Genomic DNA, 10797 nt, shown 5'->3' with positions numbered 1-10797 from the left:
GGTTCATTTTTCAGCTTCCCGAATCCGATATTATAATATAACAAAACAAAATTAAACCCGATGCTGGCTGCAAATTGCCATGGACTAACTTCTAGTTTGATTGTGGAGGTCCTGGAGAAATCAAGTTTTTGGACCCTTTTCTTCCCTGAAGTTTTGTACCCCAAAGCTCGGCGAATCACTAACCGAAGTAAAATATCCAATGGAAAATTACTAAATCAAATACAAGTATTTCGTGAACAATGTCCCCTCTTGGGCAGAGTGTCAGCTGCCATATTAGCCTCCCGAAAAATTTGCTGAATACTCCAATCTCAATTTACTTCTAACAAGTAATAGAATGTTTTTTTCTTTGCCAAAAAAAAAAACAAACAAACAAAGAAACCAAAAAGACAAAGAAAACATAACAGAAACCCAATTTTTGGGAAGTTTTCTTTTATGTAGTTGGAGTTCGACTAAAATCCCAATTGGGCTATATGTCTGGTCCGGCCTTTTGGTCGCACAAAGTACGAGAAGCTTCTGAGTTGTGATTAATAGGGTTTTAGCAGCTGCCCGACCCGAATCAAAACCAAACCTGATATTTCTCTTTTTACTCGTTAAACCCTGAACCCCCCCCAACTCCTGTAATCTCTCTGTCCATTGAAGTCGGATCATATCAAATGGCGTTCATCTCTAGCTTCCGACGCGTTCTTGGCGGATCTTCCTCTGCTCTTCAATCCCAGTTCGTCTGCATTCGTCACAATTCAACTCTCACTTCCCCCAAGCTATTCATCAGCGGTAAATTTCAAATCAAACCCATCACTCTCTTAATTTCTTTCTGTTCTTTTATGTTTGCTCGCCAAAGAAAGTTTTCATTTTGTTGTTGTTTTTAAACTCATCTTTCAAATTGGCTTCTTGGGTTAAAGGTTCGATCCCTTTTTTTCCTTCCTAATTTTGGTTTTTTTTTTCTTCGAGATTTGGGTATGGGTTTTCCTCTGCTTTTTGAAATTAGTTCATGATCTCTACCCAGATAATGCGAACTTAAATAATTGGGTGCTCCTTTCGTGTAGATTGTGTGTGTGGTTTATGAACTATTAGGCCTTTTCCATTGCGTATTCTTGTGCTTCAATCTGTGTTTATTTTTGTTGTTTGATTCTTGTTTTGGGTTTAATTACAAAGCTGCAAACTCAGAGGTTCCAATATTTTGACTGATTTATCAAAAATGAAAAAAACTAACCAATATGGCTGCAAATCTGTTCAAGTCTTTATTGCCCCATCTGTTTGCTAAACAGATGTATAGATAGTAACTACTACATAACCATTTGTATTATATACGAATACGAATACAGAGAATGTTGATTCATCACTATTATTTTATCCATATGCAATGAGCAGGTCTTTCCAGATTAACAACAGATGAAAAGCTTCAAGAGGCATTTTCTCCATTTGGGCAGATTATAGATGGTAAAGTCTGAGGCAACTTGTTTATTTGCTCCTGACATCCTTCCTTAGATTGCTTGCTTTAATGTTTAACGTATCGCGCTGATGATCCTGCAGCGAAAGTGGTTATCGATAGGGCGTCGGGAAGATCAAAGGGGTTTGGTTTCATCACATACACGTCCATTGAAGAGGCCGAGCAAGCTAGACAGGGAATGAATGCCAAGTTCTTAGATGGGTGGGTTATTTTCGTTGACCCTGCAAAACCTAGGGAGCCTAGGCCTCCACCTCAAGCACAGCCAAGTCCTTCTGAAACTGGTTTCAGAACCAACAAGACCATTGGATGGTGTGGATGACTACATAAGTTCCTTGGGTTGATCTCATTGTGATGAAAGCAAGGGGAGTTGAAATACTGTAATACTCCCTTGTGTTATTTGTATTGAGAAATATGCAAGACTTGGTAACTTAGGTGAATTATTTGGGACAGGGGACCTGTATTGGTTCATTTTGGCCTCTGTTGGAACCACCTTAATGCTCTAATCTATATGCCAATGTTGGCTTCCTTCTTTTGTGCTTTATACTTGAAATTTATATTTTTCTTACTACTTAAATGATTAGATGTCATGATAAATCAAGAACATTGTCTTCCCATTCAGTGAATTTCATAGGGCGGAAAGCCCCTGAATTTATAGAACATCGGAGAGGAGTTGTAAGTGACATGTGGTGCATTGTATCTAGGTCATGTTAGTTTTAACATGTTGGACTTACATATTTGTAGCAGTAAAGATTCGCCATTTATTTGCAGGATCCAGGTGGTTATTGTTTGTCTTTGAAAATGTACATGTTAATATGTCGTATAAAGATCTTGTGGTTGGTTGATGCTAGGGACATATCATTTTCGTAGTATCAGAAGACAAAATTGTATGATCTTGCACCTCTAGCCAGTTGTAGCAAAAGGAAATGAACATGCACAAATCCATCAAAAGTCTATTGGGAGTGATCCAAGTAGATGTGCTTTTTTAACAATTGCTTTTCAGATAAGTAAGCAAAACACATTTGAGATCAAAATCCGATTGAGCACAGATGTTTCATTAAGAAATACTTTAACACTTCGTTTGGATGAAGGAATTGAAAATTACATAGAATTTTAAAATGACAAAATTTAGATTTCCATCATTTTAATTTCTGACAATTGAAGATTTCAGTGTTTGGATTTATGTATGTCGAATTTTGTAAATGACCGAATTTAGTAAATGACACAATGGAAATTGTGAAATAACGCTTATTTTGGTGGAAATTAAACTAGGGAATTTGATGCCTCAATTTTCATGATTTTTTCTGCGTATCATTTAATAAATTCCGCGCTTAAGTTGACAAACGAATGAATTGTCAATTTCTCCTCTTAAATTCTTAACGTTTAGCAAAATTCCGGATTTTTCCGAGAAGAACTGAATTTCCCTATGTTTACTTACATATGATACTAGGAATCATTCAACACATTCAGTGACGATTCATAACATAGGCTTTTCTTTCCTTTCTTTTTTCCTGGCGGGGCGTAAGACAGTCCTGTCCAGTTCACACACACCCTGACAGTCTTGTACAGCTACACCCTAGACTTTGTCCGTGTACCAAATTGTCTGAGAGTGAGAGGAGAGGAGATTCGAGTTCTTAATTCTCGCGCACTATACTATTCGAAACGTTTCGGCCGCCGGAACAAAATAAATACGTTTCGATCGTAAAACCCCCTCACTTCAACCATAAAACCCTAAAACCGCCATTTTCAAATCCAACTCCAGAAGGCAGTAGCTTCCAGTTGTGTTGCAGAGATGTATGTATGCGTTCCTCAGTACGTCTCCATCAAATTCCCCGCCATTCCTCGTTTCGGTTCGTCTCGGAGGGACTTCAAACTTCCGGCTATTTCAATGACTGCAAGTGAAGTCACCAATCACATTCCACCAGCTCCCATTTTCCTTCCTCAAGGACCTTGGAAGCAGGTGAACCTTTCTACGACGCTGTTTTTGGTTTACATTCACATTTATCCCTGCAATTATGTTTTCTTGTTTGATAAAGTTTTGAACTTGACTGTGACTGTGATCGAGTCTGTAGATTCCCGGCGGAGTTACAGCTGCAGAAGGATTCAAAGCTGCAGGTTTGTTCGGCGGTCTTCGCGCCAAAGGTGACAAGCCAGATCTCGCACTTGTCACTTGTGATGTCGATGCCACTTCTGCTGGTGAGTTGCTTGTGTTTGGTTTATGCTTCTTAGTAATGGTATTTTGAGCAAATTAATTTTGTACATTTTTTAAATTTATACTATTTCTATGTTGGTTTACTCACAGGGGCATTTACCACGAATGTGGTAGCAGCTGCACCAGTGTTATACTGCAAAACAGTATTAAACACTTCAAAAACGGTGAGACGGAAAATGCTTCTTTTATTTATTTGACAATGATGTTGTGCTTATTGTAAATGTAGTGCTCTATAATATTACTTTTCATGTTTTAATTTTGTCATTTTGATCTGCTAACGAAAAGTGTTTACAACTTGTTAGGCACGGGCAGTTTTGATAAACGCTGGTCAAGCCAATGCAGCGACGGTAGGGCGTTTACTGATGCATATTGTCAATTGTCCCATTGAATACTCTTGAGTATGCTGTTACAGTTAGTCTTGCACGCTAATAAATTTCCCTTTTTTCTCAGGGTGATGCAGGTTACCAAGATGTAATAGAGTCCGTCAGCAGCCTTGCTAAGGTATGTGGCATTAAGGGTGGCAAACACCCTAATCTGATAGATGCTCTTTCATAGGCTGGATTTGTTACCCCTTGTAAGTAAGAAACTTTGTACTGCAGCTACTTCAAATGAAGCCTGAGGAAGTGCTGATTGAATCCACTGGAGTGATTGGCCAAAGGATAAAAAAGGTACTATATAATCATCATATTCATGTTTCCATGTTATGCTAAAATTCTAATCATACTGATTTGCACGGGATTTCTTGAAATATTAACAGATCAGCTGATAAATTTTGCATGAGAATTTTTAGGAAGATTTATAACATGACCTGTTCTAAATGTTGTTCAAACGATTCATTTTTTAATTTTCATATGCAGGCAGCACTTCTAAAATCTCTTCCAAAACTGGTTAATTCACTATCAGCATCAACTGAGGGGTAAATGTTAATGGTTTTGAACTTAACTTAGATAACTGACATAATTTCATATATACCTGGTTGTGTTTATTTTCAGCATCGAATTTCAGTTCGTGTTTTTCTTTTTCTGTGAAACCTTGGGGCTTAAATTTTTTAAATCATCTCCCTGAGAAGTCATTTTGCCTTGGTCTGCAGGGCAGATGCTGCAGCAGTGGCAATCACAACAACCGACCTCGTTAGCAAGAGTGTGGCAATTCAGTCTCAGGTGTGCAAGATCTAGTTTCCTGTATTTATATCCGTAGTGAATGCAATATCTGCTACTTTTGGATTATGTTAATTGCTGATTAGCTGTACAAAACTTTGGCACCATCATGTTTTTATTTTTGAAACCTGTAGGCAGTAAAATAGAAACCAGGCTGGTCCTTAAAAATAACTGGTGAATTTTTCAGGTTGGAGGGACAGATATAAGAATTGGGGGAATGGCAAAAGGTTCCGGGATGATCCACCCCAATATGGCTACCATGCTTGGAGTATGTCTTCTAGTATCTCTCTTGATGTTTGACTAGTTATTAACTAATATGATTACATGGACAGGTAATAACAACTGATGCAATGGTTAGCAGTGATGTTTGGAGAAAAATGGTTCAAGTTGCTGTCAACCGAAGCTTCAACCAAATAACAGTGTGTACATTTGTTTTCTTCCAATTATTGAACACCATAACTTAGTGGGGCTACACCTCACGTGGTGTAATCAATCTACCTTGTTGCATTTTTATTTTGTAGCATGATAACCCTGCACATGTATGGGTTTTCTGCAGGTAGATGGAGATACGAGTACCAATGATACTGTCATTGCGTTAGCTAGTGGATTATCTGGATCAACCAAGATATCTTCCTACAACAGTAATCAAGCAGTACAACTTCAAGCAGGCCTTGATGTGGTTAGTTTCACTTCATTTAAGTTTTGCATTCCTCTGTTATCTAAAAATCTTTTACAGTGAGCTCCAAAATTCTGACATCACTGGAAACTAATGAAAGAATAAGTTGACTTTTCCATTTGATTTGTTTTATGCAGTCTAAAATCAGCTTCTGGGATTCATATTTTACCGTATTCATTTTGCAGGTAATGCAAGGTCTTGCCAAATCCATAGCTTGGGATGGAGAAGGAGCAACATGCCTAATTGAGGTCTGCATTCTTATTTAAGATCAGTAATGATGCCGAAAGTATGTAAAAGTATAAATTTGAAGATTGCAACTCGATTTTATGGTCCCTTAATCTTTGTTTCTTTTCATGTCTTTAATCACACAAATATAACGATATGTTGTAAAATGCTCAATGTAGGATCTGGGCATCTAAGTACTAGACTGTGCAAATTATTTGGACTTTGATTTATTGACGATGATGAACTTATGGTCTTTCATGTATGACTTCAAAAATGCCTTGCTAATCCCGACTAGATGTGCAGGTAACGGTGACTGGTGCAGACAGTGAGCCTGAAGCAGCAAAAATAGCACGGTCGGTGGCATCTTCTTCGCTAGTAAAGGCATGATATCCCAACCCTGCCTACCTTTTTGATGCTTCAATATACCAAATACTAAATTATTTCCCAAATGCCACTCAGGCTGCAGTATATGGCAGAGATCCAAACTGGGGGCGCATCGCTGCTGCTGCAGGCTATGCAGGAATATCTTTTGACCAAACCAAGCTCCGAGTATTGCTAGGGGATATTCTGCTCATGGATGGTGGGGAACCACAATTATTTGACAGGTAACTCTAAGGTTTTCTTTGTGTCAAGCACATTTTCCCTTTCAGCGTGTCATCTTTTCCTCTCTGCGGAGAAGATCTATTCTAAACCTAGTAGTTTGACTAGCTGGATCTCGTTTCAGGCGTGCAGCCAGTGACTACCTCAAGAAGGCTGGTGAGATTCATGGCACAGTCGTAATCAATGTATCTGTGGGTAAGTTTCTGAACCAAGTGGAGCATTATGCAAGTCGGATATTCAACTGTAACCACAATCATAACTAATTACTTCCATCTGCCTGAGTACTAACTAAGCCTGCAAACTTAAGTTTCTTGGTACATCTTTCATTTTCATTGTGTTTGATATGCCCTTTACGTTTGAACAGGTGATGGTCCGGGACGAGGTCAAGCATGGGGCTGTGATTTAAGTTATGATTATGTTAAAATTAATGCCGAGTACACAACATAAAGTACTCGTCATTGTGTAACTCCCGACTGGAATTTCAAATGAGATATTTATCAGTCAAGTCTTCAATTCTTTTTTCATTTGAAGCATTTTCTTGAGGTGAATGTAACACCAGAAGGTCCAAAACCACCATGCCTCGTCCGTTGAACAATGTAATGTCAAGACACTGTTCCAGGTTTCACGAGCACTTGTTTCATTTCCCTCAATATCAAAACCCCAACTCGCTATTTTATGCACCTATATTTCCAACTTGCTTAAAATCAACGGTCTTCCACATGAAATTAGGGTTGTTCTACCATGCTATTGCCTTACGGATACAGGCTTAAAAATCTGTATGTATTCATAAACCTTTTTGGAATAGTATGTAGGCAAATGTGTCTTGATGCACGCACAAAAGTGCCATATCCATACAGAACAAAGAATCCCATAAATTTATCGAAACAGGAAATTAACAAGTCAGGCCAACCCTCAACACCAAATGCAATTACAAAATGCTGCTGCAAAAGGAACATAAGAAAACCACACAGTATATATAAAGGGATCACCACACTGGCTCAACGACAGACACAAACAGAGTAGCATATTGTTCCAAGTTTTCTCAAACACCAACCCCAACAGAACTGTAGTGTGATAATTATTTATGTACACAGCGTAGGATGTGATACTCGCAACAAAATATGTTGCTCACAGGGCTTCTGCTACTGGGTAATGCATGCTTGTGAGCGAATTTTTCAAGAAGGAGCTCCCACAATAAGAATGTTGGTCTGGGCTGCCAACCACAAGGTCACCAAAATCATTGTTTGTGCCAACCAATGTTTCACGGGAATCCAGATATCTGTGAGACCTCTCGGAAGCCCCACCTTTGCGATATTGCTTCTTCTCTTTTCCTCGAGAAGAGCTGCCCTTTTGCCCCTTCTTTCCATCTCTCTTCCAATTTTTCTTGTTCTTTGACTTCTGCTGTTTCTTGCCTGTAACTGTGTGCGACATCGATGTAGTAGGCGGATCATACACATCAGGGGCCCAAGTGACAGTAAGTTTCCCGGGTGATAACCCCTCTTTCTCCCGGCTGCCTTTCATTGCAGAAAGTAGCTTCGAAGGAGCCTGCACAAGTACAATAAAACCTATGAGCAGATGACCTGAGGAAGCAAGCTCAAGTAGAGCATCACAACATTTCTTTTCAAGTAGCCAGTTCAATCCATCCAAAACTAGAAGACAGCATGATATTAAGTCAAAATTGTTTTAAACATAAATATAATTACACTAACTATATATACACATATTTCTTAACGACTGGCAGTTTAATCAAAGAAGCATTCTTTTTATAACTTTTCTGGATAACTTGACAGAGGAGATGCACATAAATAAAGTAGCTCCAGCACCTTGCACGAGCTAGGCAGAGACTACTGACAAATGGAGACGGGATAGTGATGACTAATGGGAAACCAATGCTTCATGGGCATCAAAAGTAGCAATGACTAATGCGAAATCCAAGAGTGAAAACATAGTATTAGCAAAGAACGAGAGGTATACACTCGCAATAAGCACAGATGACTTACAGGCGTCTGCATGGCTGTTTCGGGTTCCTCCTCTGCCATATCCGAGGAGGCATTACGAGGCAGCACCCCATTAGCATTAGGAAAGGTTACACACTTATTCAAGCAATTCTGAGTGATTTTTCCCTGTTGTGCTTTAGGACCGTCGCATGGTTTTCTTTTCTCCACGCCGCTAATAATTTCCTCATTGGAAGAAGCATGTTCCACTTCTCCAACATCTTTGATACCAACGTACTCTTTCCCAACATCTTTGAGATTCAACGACTCTTCAACAAAATCTTTGATATTCAAGGACTCTTCTTCAACATCTTTGATATTCAAGGACTCGTCAACAGCATTTACAAGGTCACTTACCAAACGATCTGAAAGCGAACTATTAGGACTTTGTGCTTGGTTCGCAGAGGGCTGCAAACCTGGGAAGCTGTCTACATTTTTCAACACCGACTTACCACACGGAGAGCTTATGTCCATCTACAATACCAGATTCTACATAGTGCCAAAACCCACATGTTAATGAACGTTAAGCACAACTCCAGAAATTAAATCAACCCAGTTACCCAAACACATAAACAAGCAGAAAAGAACTACATATTCAATCTAATTCATGATATCCAGCTGCCAATATAAACGATTTGAACTAAAATGAACATAAAGTCGTGAAATTTAATTACCTCGTATAAAGTTCAGAGCTAGAATAACCTTGAGACCAAGAACTTATAAACCAATACCAAACTTTGTAAGCCTTACAGATCCTCCAATCCCTAAACCTCAGATTTCTTGACAAAATTATCTAACCTCTTGCAGACCACAAAACGAGAAGAACACCAAAAACCCAACAAACAGGGAGTCTGGGAAGCTGAGCAAGAACCACAAAAAGAACAACCCAAAGTGATATTAAAACCTAATGTTAACTAAGATTACCACGCCGATCGCTTTTTTCTATACGTTTCAGACGATGAGGGCAAGAGCCGCCGTGGAAGGAAGTCAAGTTAGGGACCAAGGGTCGTAGCAGGAGTTGAATGGGCACCGAAGGCATTATCGTATGCTCTTCGAAACCCCTAAGTCCGCGCGTTGCACAAAACAACACTCACAAAACCACCCCAGATCGTGAACCAGAGCTGTGAAATCTGAGAAAACAAGGTTCTGGGTCGTCTAGAAATCAGGGGTTTTAGGGTCAGAGCATGGTGAAGGATGAAGAAATTGCCAAATGGTATGTTGGGTAAGAGTCGAGGGTTTCAGGGATCGGGGAGAGATGGATCAGAGAGGATATGGGATTGAAGAAGGTGTTGGGGTTTTCCTTTCTTTATTTTATATGAAGGAGAAGGAGACGGAATATTTGGGTCAATGGGTCCACGGCCGAGTCTGGCGGTTCTCAAATCAAATCGGAGACGTACACGTGTTCATCTCGGTTGGCAACCCAGGCGGTCGCGGGAGATTTTTAGTTGGGTTGGGCCGGGTCAACGAACTTTTAATTTTTTCTTCAGATTTTTATGGGGAGGTGTCCGGCTGTTTGCACTTTGCACCAAAAGGCCCTTTTTATTTTTTTGCTTTTAATAATTTGAGGCAAAAACAAGTTTTCTACCATTGGATTACTCAAGTAAAGGACACGGTTTATTTTGTTAAAAAGGCATTAGTGGTACAATTAAGAATAGTTTTGTCAAAATGGTGGTTTTGACCGGCGGTTCCAGGATTCGAAGGTTTGCCGGGCAAAAGGTATCAAAACAAGAAAAACTAAATACTTTATTCTTAATAATTGAATACTCAAGTCAAGTGAATTGGCCAAACCACTTTTTATTAAATCAAGGAAAATCCCGCCCATCTAAGTGGCTTATATAATCTTCTAACTTAGGTAGGCATAGTCCTAAAATAATATATGTTCTTCGCACATTATCTTGTTCATTCATCAGATATTTGCATATTAGACAACGTAATCCTGGATCACGTTCAATATAATTGATATTAAAATCATGAATATCATCGACTCTTTTAGATTCAACTCTTTCAATTTGAGGCTCAACAATGGGAGACTCAAGAAGTGCTAGAAGACAATGTACTAGACGATGACCCATCAGTGCTAGAAGACAATGTACTAGACGATGACCCATCATTCTTTTTCTTAAAAAAAGACAACAAATTCTTTGTTCTCATAGGATTCCGATATAATAAAAGATAGCTTATAAATAATATACATAAAGAATTTTAATCAAACATATTAATAAAAAATCAACTAAATTCTCATAATAGCATCTCAACAATATGGTATTCCTAAAATCAAAGCTCTAATTAATTTTAATAAAATCTCAAAATTATAATTCATCCCTAATTAAACCCTAGAATACTCAATTTTAAATTAAAACTATAATTAAAGATATATAGAAAAGGAGGAGAAGATGTTGTTGCCAAGTTGTCCACTCAAGATAACAAAAGATGTAGTCAATAGAGGGAGAGAGAAGTTGCTGCTATCGAGTAGCTAAGAGAGAGAAACA

At 38.7% G+C, this 10797-nt stretch overlaps 3 protein-coding genes across 3 annotated transcripts; 2 read left to right on the top strand and 1 right to left on the bottom strand.

Moving 5' to 3' along the window:
- On the top strand, positions 386–2104 carry LOC18772153 (glycine-rich RNA-binding protein 6, mitochondrial). The gene is made up of 3 exons (XM_007206057.2): positions 386–771; positions 1369–1437; positions 1531–2104. The coding sequence occupies exons 1-3, from the start codon at positions 654–656 to the stop codon at positions 1764–1766; spliced, it is 423 nt and encodes a 140-aa protein (XP_007206119.1). The 5' UTR covers positions 386–653; the 3' UTR covers positions 1767–2104.
- On the top strand, positions 2897–6945 carry LOC18774242 (arginine biosynthesis bifunctional protein ArgJ, chloroplastic). Its single transcript, XM_007205093.2, has 16 exons — positions 2897–3404; positions 3517–3640; positions 3747–3820; positions 3959–4003; positions 4107–4157; positions 4256–4324; positions 4514–4572; positions 4747–4816; positions 5001–5081; positions 5146–5232; positions 5370–5492; positions 5675–5737; positions 6018–6095; positions 6174–6319; positions 6439–6509; positions 6679–6945. The coding sequence occupies exons 1-16, from the start codon at positions 3237–3239 to the stop codon at positions 6759–6761; spliced, it is 1392 nt and encodes a 463-aa protein (XP_007205155.1). The 5' UTR covers positions 2897–3236; the 3' UTR covers positions 6762–6945.
- On the bottom strand, positions 7124–9608 carry LOC18773003. Its single transcript, XM_007207280.2, has 3 exons — positions 8983–9608; positions 8315–8797; positions 7124–7859 (listed from the first exon to the last, which is right to left on the bottom strand). Exons 2-3 carry the CDS (start codon positions 8780–8782, stop codon positions 7443–7445), a joined length of 885 nt encoding a protein of 294 aa, XP_007207342.1. The 5' UTR covers positions 8783–8797; positions 8983–9608; the 3' UTR covers positions 7124–7442.

Source organism: Prunus persica, chromosome G6, assembly GCF_000346465.2.
Source record: "Prunus persica cultivar Lovell chromosome G6, Prunus_persica_NCBIv2, whole genome shotgun sequence".
NCBI classification, from domain to species: domain Eukaryota; kingdom Viridiplantae; phylum Streptophyta; class Magnoliopsida; order Rosales; family Rosaceae; genus Prunus; species Prunus persica.
The sequence above is the reverse complement of the archived record's forward strand: the minus strand, read 5'-3'. Positions and strand labels throughout refer to the sequence as shown.

Excerpts from the sequence above, each read along its gene's own strand:
- LOC18772153 (XM_007206057.2), top strand. The coding sequence starts at position 654 with ATGGCGTTCATCTCTAGCTTCCGACGCGTTCTTGGCGGATCTTCCTCT. Across the intron at positions 772-1,368 it reads CCCCAAGCTATTCATCAGCG|GTCTTTCCAGATTAACAACA; the intron begins GTAAATTTCAAA and ends TGCAATGAGCAG. Across the intron at positions 1,438-1,530 it reads ATTTGGGCAGATTATAGATG|CGAAAGTGGTTATCGATAGG; the intron begins GTAAAGTCTGAG and ends ATGATCCTGCAG.
- LOC18773003 (XM_007207280.2), bottom strand. The coding sequence starts at position 8,782 with ATGGACATAAGCTCTCCGTGTGGTAAGTCGGTGTTGAAAAATGTAGAC. Across the intron at positions 7,860-8,314 it reads AAACAGCCATGCAGACGCCT|GCTCCTTCGAAGCTACTTTC; the intron begins GTAAGTCATCTG and ends GTACTTGTGCAG.
- LOC18774242 (XM_007205093.2), top strand. The coding sequence starts at position 3,237 with ATGTATGTATGCGTTCCTCAGTACGTCTCCATCAAATTCCCCGCCATT. Across the intron at positions 5,233-5,369 it reads GAAGCTTCAACCAAATAACA|GTAGATGGAGATACGAGTAC; the intron begins GTGTGTACATTT and ends GGTTTTCTGCAG. Across the intron at positions 6,320-6,438 it reads GAACCACAATTATTTGACAG|GCGTGCAGCCAGTGACTACC; the intron begins GTAACTCTAAGG and ends ATCTCGTTTCAG.